Raw genomic sequence first — 15,037 nt, 5'->3', positions numbered from 1 at the left:
CCCCCCCCCCGGGCTGCGGCCACCGGAGGAAGGGGAAGGGAGCGTTTGTCCCGGGGGAGCGTTCGTCCTCCTCGACCGCCTCCGCCTCCGAGTGCTCACGCCGGGAGAGCGGGGAGAGCGAAGCGCATCCCCCGACGGCAGGTACTATTCATCCTAAAAGAGAGCCTGGCTACTGTTTGACTTACAAGCATGACTAAAAGGCAAATACCCAAGGAATTCCACTTTCCCCCTTGGGGTCCCTCTTAAAAGGCACAGGCATGACAGAGGACCTGCTAGGTTAGGAAACAGAAGTCCCCTTTGCTTGTAAACCGACACCAAATTACAAAGTACGATTCTGCGGGCCGCTGGAGTAAATTACAAAACAGTTCGCCTCCTGTTTACTTTATCCACAGGGAACTGTGAAACCCAGCCATGGTTTTAAAACGTGTTTGTGTAACTTTCTTCTTCTCCTCCTGTTTGCGCTGGGCTCCGCGGCGCGTTTGCGCTCCCCTCCAGCCCCTCTCCCCTTTCCCCGGCGGCAGGGAGAGGTGCCTCTGCCGTCCACCGGCGAGACGCACCCGCGGGAGGGGAAGGCGGAGAGGGATCTCCGGCACCGCTGCTCCCGCTCTTGTGCCGCGGGGACCTCCGCTCCCGCTCAGCCCCCGCTTTGGGCCGTGGTGTCAGCCGTGCCCGCTGTGAGCTGACACGGGCAGATGCCGCGCCGTGCTGGGAAAGGCACTGATTTCCACGCGAGGGAAGGCAGCGAAGCCCGCGATGTGCGACTGTGCATCCACCTGCCCCACTACAACGCTCCCCGCGGGAGCGCCCCGCCGTCCCGCTAGCCCCGATCCCTGCGGGTCCGACTGCCCGGAGCGGCGGCCCGCGGCCGGGGCTGCTGGGACGCTCCCGGGCTCCTTCAGAGTCTCCTCCGCACACCCTCGCCCGTGCCTCTCCCCACCCCATTGCAGCTCCCGGGGGGACCCCCACTGCCTGAGGCGGGGTGGCGATGTGCCCGACCCCGATGGGGGGCCGGGGATGGGTCCTCAAGGCCGTGCAGGCGGCGGCGGGTGCTGCGACGCTTCTAGCAGCGTCCCGGCCCGTGGAAAGCGGAGAGGAAAAGCAGCTCCGGGGCATTTTAAAGACTGTAAACAGGCCTCCCTTGAAAGCCGGCGGCAGCGGGGTCACCATTTATTTGCTCCAGCGAAGACGTTGAGATTTCCCAGCTCATCTCAACTGCGGGGGGGCGGAGGGGAAGGGAAAAAAAAAAGGAAGAAATCACCTTTCCCGGTATTATCCAACCAGTAAAAACCGTGATTTCTTCCATAAAAAATGTGGATTTTTTTTCTACACCAGACTCCCTCTGTCTCTTGTAAACAGCACTTACACTGCGGTAAACCTGGATGAGATTTTTATCCATGGCACAGACCGATTGTACCTTAAAACGTTTTAAACAAGCAAGTTTTAATTTCTTTATGTTTGTGTTTTAAACAAGTGTTTAATTGTTTATTTTTTTAATACATTGCTACCTAGCATATTTGTAAAGCAGCCAGGTACAGTCAGAGGAAGAATTTTCTGTTATTCATGCATGTCAGTCAAATAAACATAATCAATACATATAATAAGGATGTAAGAAATGTCGAGGTAATGTGCTCACTATAGCATGATATGGAAGCAAATTTTATTGACTGTGATTCCACTGCCTTTGTAGGAATATTTGCTTTGGCAAGGAGGGCAAGGGCTAGCCTTCATAGGGAGACTTCTGTATCATACCAGGATATTCTTCAGTTGCATAAAACTGGATTGGTATCAAAAGCAGTAACGGTGAGCAGAGCAGAATTGCCACTTCAGGCACAGCTAGGGAAAGTCTGATGGGAAGTCCAGAGGTGTCAATGGAAAGATTCCCATGGACACAGACAGCTTTGGGTGAGGCATAGGGTGCAGCAGATTTTCCCGTCTACAGCCCTTTTCACCCTGGCAGCTGCCTGGAAGAAGGGATGAGCTCCCAGAGAGGAGGAAGGGGTGGGCCGTGAAGGAAGGGCAGGTTTGTCCTCTGCAGCTGGGGGGTCTGCCTGCTGACCGGGGCTGCACCAGGGAGGCACACTCTGGCCCCTGCCTCTGCAAATGGGACCATGCAGGCATGGTGATCATTAGATGAAGCAAGGAAGAAACATGGCTTGGTGGAACTAGAACTCCCTCTTCTGCAGCCTCCAGGTTCGTGGCCAGGGGACATCGGGGCAGACCTAGAGAGACTCCAGGTCAAAACCAGTCCAAATCAGTCCTTATCCAATCCTGTGCTGGAATTTTGAATTTAAACAAGAAAAATGCCACGAGGAGGGCTTGGTGTGCCACCCACAGCAGCTTTGCTGTGGCTCATAAACAAGGCTGACCTTTGGTTTGCCAGCATTTAATAAGCCAGTAGACATTTGGCAGGTCTCTTGCTAAAATGTCCTAGAAAGTTGGATCAACTCTCAGCATGAATATCAGGAATCCACTATACAAGCAGTGAGCATAGCAAATTGTCAAGTCAGCAACTAATGTACTTCACTATAATCTTCCCAAATGTCTTAAGTAGTTTGGCAAATCTCTTGTTGCAATAAATTCTAGTGAAGTTCTGGGTTTTATTTTTTCTCAACATATGGCCTTAAAAAGTAACTTAGCCAAGAATATTTTTAGAGTCACTGCAGAGTTTGCTGGAGATGTTGTCTCAAAACTTGTTTGCACTCTGGCAGTTTTATTCAAATGTCAACCAGATGCAGAAAGTGTGGGGTTTGGGGTTTTACTTTACAGTCCTGGAAAGTAAAGGTCAAGTCTCTGCAATGTAAATTGTCTTTTTGATTGCCATATTTTAGCAGAACAGTGAGAAGTCTTACTAACAAACTGTTTTTTGGTGGTGGTTTTTTTTTTCCCCCTCAGGATGCATTATAATCATATGCAAAATATTTAAAACGCCCGTAAGACACCTGCTAAATCAAATAAGTTGGGTAGGCTATGCTGTGCTTAGCAGTAAAAATTCAATCACATAACTGTAACTAGCCAGACTGTGTTCTCATTTACTAGGTAGCATTGCAGTCTCTGAGTAGCCTTACTGAAATTAATAGGATGACCTGAGGTATTAGTCAGCATGAAAAATAGCATCAGAATCTGGCAATATATCAGTTAAAATAAGCCAGACAGACTCAGGCCATATTGATACATGCAGGTATCTGGGCCACGAAAGGCTGCTTGTTATACTCATACTAGCAAGAAAGTTTGTAGAACCATTTCCAGAGTGTGATATTGCACCATGCAAATACACGTACCAGACTCTGGCTCACTATGGGTCCACTATGGAGTATGCAGACATCCGAGGTGGTAAAGGTGGAAGAGGTGAGTGAGACCTGCTCAGCACTCACAGCATGTCAGAGTGAATGTGAGACAGTTTGGCGCTCTGAAAACTGCAGAAAACACAGTGTAGTACATCCCCACCTGTGACATTTCCACTGAAGCTCTCTGAAGGATTTTGCCATCTACCTTTCTGAGAACTTACGTTGAAAATCAGATGAGCCTTTGCTGTAACTCCATGGAGCAAGAGATCTGTCCACATGGCACGTGGACATGTGCAGGTACTGTGAACTGCCACTTGCTTGGTTCTTGGACATTGGTTGAGGAAACAGGAAAGCAAGGGATGAACTCCCAATAGAGCAGATGTGATGCTGATGCATCCCAAACTCCTCCCATACTTAAAAGGAAGTGTAGGTGCAGACCCTGTTTCCAGAAGATTTTAGATGATGTTTGAGGTGGAAGAGATTTCGGCAGGTATACAAATAAAATCTGACCCTATTTTGGGGTTGTGGGGGGTGGTGGTGTCAGTTTTGGCTAGTACTTCTGCACGTGTTCTGTTTTGCTTTGTTGAGGCTAGATTTAGAGACAGCACCAGGAGAACCAAAAAGTACATGGAGCACAGAAATAGAAACAGGTATCTTTAGGATTCTGGAGGTAGAATCCTTGCATTGGAGGTATTTTAAGTATCCCAAACAGCCTGGCAAAATTTTTGATATCCAGGGAGTTTTGCAGTACACCACACTTGGTCCACACATCATTCCTACCAAGTATTTTGGAGGGGGGATGAGTATGGCTGCTGCCAGCCTTTGTCTCTTTGTCTCAGCTGCCATCACTGGGACCTCCCACTCCCCTCAGAGTCAATATAAATGGAGGGGTGACACCAGGGTCACCTTCTGAAGGGATGGCATTGCCACCACAGGAGAGAAGCTGGTGCCCTGGCTGGACACAGCACCTATGTGCTAAGGGACATTTAGGAGCATCTCATTTGCCCTTCCCTCAGTGCACTCTTGGTTGCAGTGCTAAGCAGTGGTTTTTGCAAACACTCTTGTTGGGCAGAGGTGCCTCTGCCCCATCTTGTGAATTTGTCCCATGGCAGAAGGGAGCAGGACTGAAGTATCCATGTTTGTTCTGACTTACATCTGTGAAGGGGAACACGGGCGCTGTAACTGCTTCAAACTCTTTTCCTCTCACAAGTGCACCTGCTTATTGACTGGCTTGAATTTGACTCTTGGAATAGATATCCTGGTCATGTCTGTAGGCAGAGCCCATCCTGACCAAGCATTTAGCACTGTGGCTCAACACATGGCCACACGTCAGATTGATCTGGATACACTGCTTTCTGAAATCATCAAAGAAAAAGCAAACAATACCTGAAATGATTCCTACATTAGATAGACCATTGCTAGTGTGGAATGCATTATAAATATATATTTAATAAAGGCTGTGTTTATTATTATAAACACAAATCTAGGTGAAAATCTAAGGCACAAAGCCTTCCTGAAAGGTGCAGCCGTTCAGTATTCTGGGATCAAACTCTTCCCTTCATTCCATACAGACACCCCATTGAAATCCTTGAGATTAAATGGGCGTAAGTCTGAGTTTAACATATTGCAGATGTGTATCTATATTAAGAACATTGGATGCATTGTACTCAAAAATGCTATTTTACTTATGGTATTTTTTCAGCACTTACGATTACTTACAATAATAAAAAAGACTATTCCACAAACTACGCTAAGATCATATGACATAGCGAACACATTGTCATCTACTTTATGATTTAACATCTGTGACACTTTGGTAATTCGCGGTCTTTGGCCATCCAACATGATATCAACTACGCAAAGTGTCAAAGCACTCACTGCATAAAATTAACCAATTCTAGGAGTAAAGGCCTTTAACCAGCTCTGCTGAAGTCAACAGAAAACCTCCTGTGTCAACTGTAGGGGAAATTGGGTAAGGCCCATATTTAATTTGTTTTGACTCAAAAGAGAAGACAATGCACTGTTCAGAGATTCAGCCTGCCCCACATGACCAGTTCGCCGGCAGTATGGTCCACAAAACACTGGGCTTGAAGAGTTTCCTGCCAGTTCTTCTTCAGCTATTCACCTCAGAGAGGAGGTGAGAGGAGCTGCTGTGCCACAGGGCTGGGACAGCACTGCCTTGCTGACATTGGTCTGGTACTGCACATGTCCGTCTCCTCTGTGACTCCAACCTGAAGGATTTTATCTTTAGGGCCCGCTTTCCCGGTCTGTAGGGGGCATTTTCCATCCTGTACCGGACTGCAGCACAGAAACACCAAGACCTCAGCCAGAATGTCCAACCAGTTGATACCATCTGGTTTAACCACATACTAGAGACCTGGGTGATACACGATTTGGGGGATATACAGCTGTGAATGACTAGCTCCCTTTTCTAAATAGTGATGAGAAAACTCTTTCAAAATACATTTATGATAGCAAGACCCACCCTAACAGCTGGTTCAGGGAAAAAAAATCATCTAAATTTTTAACCAAGAAGCAAGGAAACACGAGAATGTGCCCAAGGACATAGGTTGTTTGTAGTGGTGTACTGACTTACAGAACTTATCATCACTTCAACAGGGTACCAGAATTTCATGCCATAATGATTAAACTAGTGCTCTCCATAATCGCCCACTGAAGGATGTGCAACAACAGGAGATACACCCCAGCCTCAAGTGCTGGTGAGGGAACTCTACTGGTTTCAGCCAGAGGCACCATAAAATCCTAACCATGAAATTGTGGAAGTAAACAGTGGCTTGCCCTAACTTCCACAAAGCCGGGCTGCATCCAGTTAGGGATCACTGCAACATGAATGTGCTAATCTCTTTCTGTGCAGATTCCTTCCAGCTTTTCTTTGGCTATACATCATGCATCTCTTAAAATCAGTGGAATTACCATACACTAAAAGGAGCGTATGACAGGGATGTCAATGTGTTTCGATACAAGGAAAAATTTTCTGGGACCTAAAAAGAAATGTTGATCTAGCCAAGAATGAATTTTAATCAAATTGTTACCTTTTTTTCTTTGTCTACACAGGAACTAGTTTAAGCCTGGGAACAAAAGACAATTATATTAGTACAGGTTTAAGAACAATAAGATTTTCATTGTAACTGAATTGCAAATGACAGGGATGCAAATCAACAAAAAAGGTCTTCCTTTTACTTGTGCGGGAGCAGAAATTGTCCTCCAATGCAATCACATCTCTCCACAAGTCAGTGGCGGCTCTGCCTGCATTAGGGCTGCCTGCCCAGCAGCATGTTAACACACACAAATACTGGCAAGGGAGAAATATCATTGTACATGATTTGAGAACTCCGTTCCATGATATAGCAGAATAATAATGGACAATAATAAACGAGGGTCCTCAGCTCTCTTCTTTGGCTGAATCGGTCTAGCTGAGTCAGAAGAGACCGCGTCTCATTTTTCCAATGTGTGCTTTTGTTAGGTCAACAGAGAGACTGTTATAGAGTGGTAATGTGAGCTGGGTAATGTGTGCAGGTTCTGGGGCTTTATTGTGTCCCTGCTATGTTAATTAGTATTAGGAACATGATGGATTGGCAACACGTGTACTTTCTGAGTCTTAAACCAGCCCTGAGAGTTTAGCACTCCATTAGTTACACATCACAGGAACCCAGGGATGTTTACTCAAAAAAGTATCACTTACAAGAACGAAACATTCTAATTCATTCCTGATAGGGGCCATGGGGGACACCCACCCCACTTTCAGACCCCGTCGGACTGCGCTCCAGCCAAGCCTGGGGTCATGCTGGGAGTCCCACATCAAAGGTCTCTCCGAAGCAGTTCTCAAGGAGGGAGAGATGGAGAAGCACCAGCCTGGACAAGCAGGCACTTTCTCTTCACAGCTTCTCTGGTAGAGAAGATAGGAGCAGGGAGTTTCATGAGAGATGGGTAAGACACATATCTCAGTGAAATTCCTCCATAGAAGAGAAAGCAGAGGAACTGATAGGGCTGTTTCCTTCCCCTGGTCCCGACAGCCCCCTCTCCCCAGGCAATGCTATCATACCAGCCAGAAAGGAAACTCTCCTCTCCGCAAACTGGAAATGCAAATCAGCATGGGGGGCAAACTTTTGAAAAAGCCTCAGCCTTTCTCAAAGAGCCAAGGAGAAATGGTAGCAAAAGAAGCTAAATACCATTTTTCCATAGCCAGACCCAACACACTGATCCTTCCATGAGCCAAATAACATAAAAACCTCAGCTCTGCTCACTGACAATGTGCCTCCCTGCAGAAATTCTTTGAAGTTTCCTGCCCTTCAGCAGTGTGGGAGAAGGACACCCATCCCACATACTTATTTCAAGGAAGCACTGGGACCTCCAGAAGACAACAGCAGCTCTATTTCCTTTTTTCATACAGGCTTCCTCTCGCATCACCTGGCAACCTCACGACTCTCAGGAACAGCTGTCTTCCTTGCACACGCCTTTCTTGCCCATCCCACTCTCCTTCACCTCAAATCTGGCCTGATAGGGTAATATTTGTCTTCTTACTATTAGTCTTAAAAATTCCATCACAGAAATCTGCAAGCATGACAACATAAATAATACGAAAACAAATGCCATCTTCACCTTCCAGCGAATCAGTTGCCTCCTGTGATCATCTTCAGCAGCCACCAATTCTGCAGCCGTTCTGTACTGCTGATTCTGGCAAATATCCTACAACAACTTTGCATCCTGAATGTATGCATAGGATTACCCTTCAGCATTCCAGTTACAGTCGTTAGCAATTAATAATTAGCAGAGCGGGCCCTGGTAGAGCCATGGACCTGATGCTGGCCTGATATTCCTCTTGTTTGTTCTTCAGCATGGCTTAGAGTAGCTAGAAACACAAATGATTTGTGCAGCCAAGCGTGCTAACAGCAGAGGTTGATGTAATTGCAATGAGTTGAGCCGGCCTTGTGTGTTGAAGCATATGTGTTGCAAACCCCAGAAGTATGAACTCAAATGGATGGTTACAATCAGAAAAGAAGCAGACCGTATTTTTATAGTGAGTTATGTCTGTGTAATCTGACTGAGACAATTTGGGTTAAATATACATAACCATGAACTGAATTTGTTTGTGTGTCTTCCTGGTCATATCACCTAATCTATGGACAAAACCATTTTCTCCTGTGGTCAATTTAGTGTCTGAAGTGAGCCCAGCACATTCTCAGTTGCCATGTGAAGCAGGCATGTTCTTGCTGATCTTGCCATACCGGCAGCAGAAAAGAAATGCTATCTTAACTTGAAAGCTAAAGACATCCACTCTATATCTTGGTGGGTGCAAAAACTTTTTCAATATATTAATTTAACCATCTTTTGACTGCAGCCATACTTTAAGGACTTCAATGATTTAATTTTTTTGGTGAATGAAAGCAGTGTTAACAGTGCTGCGGTCCACAACTACAAAGCTAAGAGGCAATTTGGGATAATCAAAAAACAACAACATCTAAAGAGATATTTTTCAGGTCTATGTCAGATCCTACAATATAAAGCACGTCATCATAGCATGCCTACCTTTCAGCTGTCAGACCATATCAGCATCTGAACCACCATAAATAACACACCCAGGACAAGCCAGATGTGCTGGTATGAATGACCAATTTGTTATTGTTACAGAGAAGCCAGATCAGCATGTGGCAAGGCACTTTAGCACTGCAGATCACTTTGCCATCTCTTGGTACATCAGACAAGAATGATCAAAATCAGGAGTACGATGATCATTTCTTACAGTCTGCTGTCAGGCAAAGCCGTTTTTGCACAGTTGGGCACGTGATCCTTCAGCTCTGTAACATTAGGAGCACAAGCTTGCAAACGTGCATTTTGTATTGAACCTTGCACACTGCAACCCTAAAACCTGACAGCGGCCTCTGAGCAATGCCAAAATACAAGCAGGCAAGTCCAATCATAATCCTTTGCAGGATGCTGTGCTCTGCAGTCATTTCCTGCTTCTCACATGTAAAGGTTACAGACACAGCTAAAGAGGCTGAAATGGTCTTTATGGCTTGGCACATCTCTAATAAAAAAAAACCCTTGATCATACGAAGAAAGGGACAGTTCTGGGATATAAATACTGCAGAAATTGGGAACTCCTGTGGCAGGCAGAACATCTGTTTATTACATTTTCCAGTGTTTTATTTTCAGTTGCCCATGACAAAGAATCAGAACTTTTACCAGTGCAAACCGTGCTCAGTCATAAACACAACACTATCCTTTTAAGGTACCTTAAGCATTATAAAGCAGCAGCTTTATTATAGGGAAGTGACAGAGAGTCAGAAAGCAGGGCATAGAAAAGACAGTTTGAGAACAGGCCACCATTTATGAAGAAAGTATTTTACTTACAGGTGAGAGGATTTATTTCGTGTGAACATAAATACTTTAAGCACCACGAAGGAAAATTTTGAGAAAAGCTTCTTGTGGTAAAGCAATCTGCACTAGAGTCCTCCACAAAATCCCTACAACAATATTAACCTACTGACACTCATGTCGAGGAATGAGTTTTGGTAACATAAACTTCACTCTGTGTTGTACGTTAGCGCAATATCACTACTGAACGAGAAAGAGGATGTGTTGCAAAAAATTTTATTGTTAATGGGAAAATCAGAAAACACCACATTCAGCAGTGAAGTCCATAAGGAAATTCACTTGAGGCCACATCCAAGGTATTACTGTCCTTGGTTTAATCTTCATTTTATGTGCACCACTGAAAAGTGTTACACAGTGAACTCACTTCACTGTAATGCAATGCTGTTTTATTAAATATACCTTTGATAGGTCTCTGGGTCAGCCAAAGACCTCGGAATGAGGCAAACATAAAGCAAAGCAGTCATTCAGTAGAATGAAGGTCCTACTCAAACTCAAAACAAACCAGAGCAAGGTAGCTCTAACCAGAAAGAGCACTGGTTGGACCTGCTGAGAAGGAACCGAATATGAGATTAGAAAACCAACCTACAGCCATTTGCATGACTTATTGCTCCCCAAATTCTTGCATGCTGGAGACGGGCAACCAGCTTCTCCACAGAAACTCTCTCCCAAAACACTGGTGTCCTGAGCATCCATACAAAAAGAGTTTCATCAAGGCCCTAGAATAAGGCAGCAAGGCCAGAGCAGACCACTGTGAGTGTCCGCTGCTGCCTCTGTCCTAAATATAAAGCACATGAGCCAGAGCAAATTAGACCAGAAATATTAGACATTAATGCCACCTCTCCCAACACTAATGATTTGTCAAAGTGCATGACATTAATTGCTTCAATGGGGGAAAAATGTCCCAATGCATATTCTTCCCATAATTCCAGGAAGGTTACTGAACTGGCTGAACCTTGACCTTCCAGTATCTAGAGTTACAGTAGGAATCAGCAGAAGAGTGGTGGCAATGGGAATTTCCTGTTGAAAGGAAGGGAGGGCTTAGCTGAAGAGAGATGTACAAGAAACGCTCCTACAGCTCCTGCCTCTGGGCAGGGCGATCTCTACATTTGCTCCAGACACCGAGACAGTTAAAAGTACAGCATATAACCAAATGCCACAGATTTTCCTTACATCCTACTTCACCAGATGCTATCATTTATGAGGGGAAAAAAGGGTCACAGAGAGCCCCGGCTAACTCCTAGCTGTTCCTGTCCTGACCACTTTAGCCCATCCCTGTAACTACTTGTCTTCCACTGGGAATTCTCAGTCCCCTCCTGGCTCACTGGTACCAGCACTTGTGGCGTCCACTGGATATGTCAAAGCTGACATTCTTGATTGTATTCTAACATGTGTTGGGTAATGTGACTGCATTTGCTCCTGTGCACCCAATAAATTTGCCATGATATTTAAACCCAACCACATCTAGCATCAAAAGTCCACAACCAAGAGCAGCAGTGCCTAAACTGGATTTCTACAACTTGTATAAATATATATATTTCTAAACACAAAGACTAATTTAGACATGGGGGATTACTTACTGTTTCATACTAATCTATTCAGCTCTACTATTAGAAATAGCAAACGGGGAGGTAGGCTTTTTTAAGCAGGCACCTTGCCTATATGTAGTAAAGAAAACAGAAAAAGCAGCTTTTCACAAACCAGAAAACATCCCACTAGCAAAGCAAACCCACACTACCTCTCCCTCACTTCAAAATCAAGACCTTAACATGTCCCAAATAGCTGCACAGTTAGGATATTTTTAAGGCACAGATGATGAATTTGAAGCCCATCAAGAGGGCTGTTCCACAGACAGGATGTAACATGGACTGTTTGGCATAAATAGAAAGATACCCTAGGAAAATCTTAATTCCACTAGATACACTAGGCATTAACACAGACAGTTTGTTTTGACTACAAAATGTTTGTAATTTGAGAATGTGAAACAAAGTGCTGTATTTGGCACTAGCTTCACTTTCCAGGCAGACTTACAGTTCATCCTCTGATAGAGCACACTGAAATAGTATTGGCTATAACCAAGAGAGTTCAAGATAAAAAGTGTCAAAAGAAGGGCTTGAAATGTCCAAGATAGAGGTAACTGGGAAAAAGGCTTGCCTCTTTATATAGAAAAGCAGCTAGCAGCTAGCAATCCAGCACAAGAGGACCTCAGTTAAGAGGGCATACACATCACCCACATACATCACAGGCTACTGACATCGCCAAACACCTCTGGACTGATCAGACCCTAGTTAACTTTCCCCCGCTGTCACCGTCTACTGCATAGCAGCAAAAAAAGTTTTGGAAACATGCATCGTACAAGCTGAGAAAATGAATAAGTCTCTTGAATGATAAAGGACAAAGGCAATATCAAGTGTCTTGAAACCCTGAGACACTTGATGAGCCAAAGGTTTGGCATATGGCTTCCTCAAGTATTCCTCCTTTATTTTGTTGGGCCCCCTTCCACAGTCAAATAGGATAAACAAAATACCTTTGACATCTTCGACTTTTTGTGAAAGAGGAGTTCAAAGCGAAGTTTTGTGTGTGTATGTGTGTACATGGCATATGCATGCAAGGAGTATGCATAAGCAAGTGGACATTACTGCATCTTTTTTTTTTTGTTTCTGATTTTCTCCCACTAGATGGAGTTTGGTGACTTGGTAGTTCCTGCTGCAGCTGTGTTCCAATGCCATTATTAATGGTTATGTGTCTGTGTGCATGATGGTGATGTTAATAATCTGATTGTGTTCGGTTATGAGTTAATTTTCCTGTCTACAGTGAAACATATGTGTCAAGAATAGCCCAATACTCTGAGAAGGCAACGTATTGGTACTTGAGGATCTGTTCAAAAGCTACCTTGAGATTTTGAGGTCCCATATCTGGAAAGGCTAGTAAGCAGCAACTAACATTTTCATGAAAAAAGATGACATTAGAAAATAAGAAATATGCAGCTTGTTTCTTGAGGAACTTAAAACATTAGATGGAGTGGAACCAAAATACAGTATGACAGTCTGGGTCTCATGTCAAATGTGACACCAAATCTACCTCTGCCTCAGTGCAAAAGCTGCCAGTAGCTCCAGCCAGCAGATAATGCTGATTCATATGCAGAATCCTCAAGGCTGCATAGTTTGGATCTGTCCTTTGATTTGCTTAATTTCATCAATGAAAACTGAACCCAAGGATCAAACTCAAGGACTTGATTTACTCCCATCTCCGTTCTTTTTACCAGTGGAAGCAGAGGGTACAGGAGCCCCTTACTGTGGAAGGAGAATCCTACCCTGATTCAATCCTGCTTTCAACTTTGGCTTCCCTTCTTCTTCTTCTTCTTCTTCTTCTTCTTCTTCTTCTTCTTCTTCATTATCATCACCCCTGTTGTTCTTGTTCCTGGGCAGGATTAAGGTAGTGTTGCCATACAAACCTTTAAATTCTTCACTAATGAAGAATTCCTTGTAGTGCTTGAAATGTAGTAGCACGTGATGGTATCTTTCTTGATCTCATCATCATCATCATCATCATCATCACTCCTGTTGTTCTTGTTCCTGGGCAGGATTAAGGTAGTGTTGCCATACAAACCTTTAAATTCTTCACTAATGAAGAATTCCTTGTAGTGCTTGAAATGTAGTAGCACGTGATGGTATCTTTCTTGATCTTAACCTGTTGAAATGGCCTCCTTGACAACCTTTTGAACAGTTCCAGCCTCACAGGTTACATTAGCTTATATAGGAATTTCAGTAGGGTTAAGCAAGAGGGAAGGCAACTGGAGTGCTAAAAGAAAGAGTTTTAGCACAAGACTTATTTTATTAGTACGCTGAAAAAACAAGGTCTATGTCACTGTTGTACAAGGAGCACATCAAACTGCCTGTGCTCCTCTTGAAGAAGCCAGCCAGCCAGCTTCTTTTGGGCAGAGAGGTGGCATCAGCTGATTGCAGCTGCTTCCATTCACTTGCTCAGAGAAGTGGCTTTCTCTACTGAGGTAACTTCTGGATAAAACCTCAGGCACAGATACAAACTACATTCAGGCATGACAGGAAAGTCAGGGGTAAAAGCCACATCTTCTCCACCAGGTTGCTATCCTCAAAGAATAATGCAGGATAAATCACTCCCAGCACAAATGACAGGGAAATTTCATCTTGTATTTGTTCTTCATAATTTGCTTACAAATTATGAAGAAGGTACATAATCTTTCTGTGTTGCCACCTGAGAACTGCTTGGTTTATTTTATGTACTCCCAAAAGACTTGCCTCTCTTTTGACAGAGGATCTAGCCCTCGTCACCCATGCCTTGGACTATTGTAATGCATTTTATATCAGTCCACACAGTAAATCTAGCCAGCAATGAAACTGGGAGCAGCATTTGGCAGCTCAGTGTTACGGAGTACTTCTTCCAGGAGTTCACAGCACCAACCATTTTCAATCAGCAAAATCTGACGCTGCCATCCTCGTTTATTGATTTTCAGAGTGTGTTGCAAGAGCCGTTTATTTTCCTCACCTGTGTGCTGGTGAACAGAGGACAGTGCGCTGTAAGTGCTGGTGCCCAGGAGAAGTGGGTTTTCTGCGCACAGCCTGCACTGATGCTTCTTCGAGACCGTGCAAAGCAGCCATCGCCCCACACACAGGAGGTTTTAATGCGCATTCGCCATGCCCGCTCGTGTAGGTGCAGTGATCATGTGGCATGCTTGCTGCCCCACCGAGCCAGCCCTGGGAGGAGTGAAGCTCAGCCACGGGGAGCCACCGATGCTGACCTCCTGGAAACACCTGCCTCTGCAGAGGCCTCCCTTGGTGAAACTGCTGGTCTAGTAACCAGAGCTTCAGAAATGCACCTGGCTTGACCTTCCCACCACGCAGTGGAAGCTCAGCGCTGCCCATGAGAGGGCTGCGACTGCTGATAAGCTGGCGCCGGCGGTGCTGCCTCGTGCTTGCCCTCAGGTTTGCAAAAACAGGCGCTCACGGCAAGGGAGAGGGAGTCCTGGTGACCCCCGCCTCGCCGCTCGGAGCTGACCCGCAAAGCAGGCCCCCAAATCCACTCCTGGCAGAGCTGCCAGGGCCACGCAGAATTAGAGAAGGACTGACCCATCCTACTTCGTTTTAACGTCATCCTATAGCGTCATCCAGCTGTAACGTCATTCAGGAGAAGCGAGGCGGCGGGTGGCACCGTGCGGCAGAGGAACGGGGGTCAGGGCCGGGGGATGCGCTCGGGCGGGCGGGCAGTGGTGGGGGCGGGTGGCGCCCCTGCTGTCGCCGCGGGGGGGGGGGGGGGGGGGGGGCTGTGGGCTGTCGCCGCGGAGGGGGCGGCCGGAAGGGCGGCGCTCTCACACAATACACAAT

General features: G+C 45.5%; 1 protein-coding gene across 1 annotated transcript in view; it reads right to left on the bottom strand.

Moving 5' to 3' along the window:
• The window catches only part of DMRT2 (doublesex and mab-3 related transcription factor 2), a 27,227-nt gene extending 12,913 nt beyond the window's left edge, over window positions 1–14,314 (bottom strand). The window contains exons 1-2 of the mRNA XM_009279954.2: window positions 14,202–14,314; window positions 13,132–13,252 (exon numbers count right to left, since the gene is read on the bottom strand). Coding sequence (XP_009278229.1) covers window positions 13,132–13,252; window positions 14,202–14,314 — 234 coding nt within the window. The remainder of the gene's footprint in view (window positions 1–13,131; window positions 13,253–14,201) is intronic.
• Window positions 14,315–15,037: the final 723 nt, after the last annotated feature.

Source organism: Aptenodytes forsteri, unplaced genomic scaffold, assembly GCF_000699145.1.
Source record: "Aptenodytes forsteri isolate BGI_AS27 unplaced genomic scaffold, ASM69914v1 Scaffold99, whole genome shotgun sequence".
NCBI classification, from domain to species: Eukaryota; Metazoa; Chordata; class Aves; order Sphenisciformes; family Spheniscidae; genus Aptenodytes; species Aptenodytes forsteri.
The sequence above is the reverse complement of the archived record's forward strand: the minus strand, read 5'-3'. Positions and strand labels throughout refer to the sequence as shown.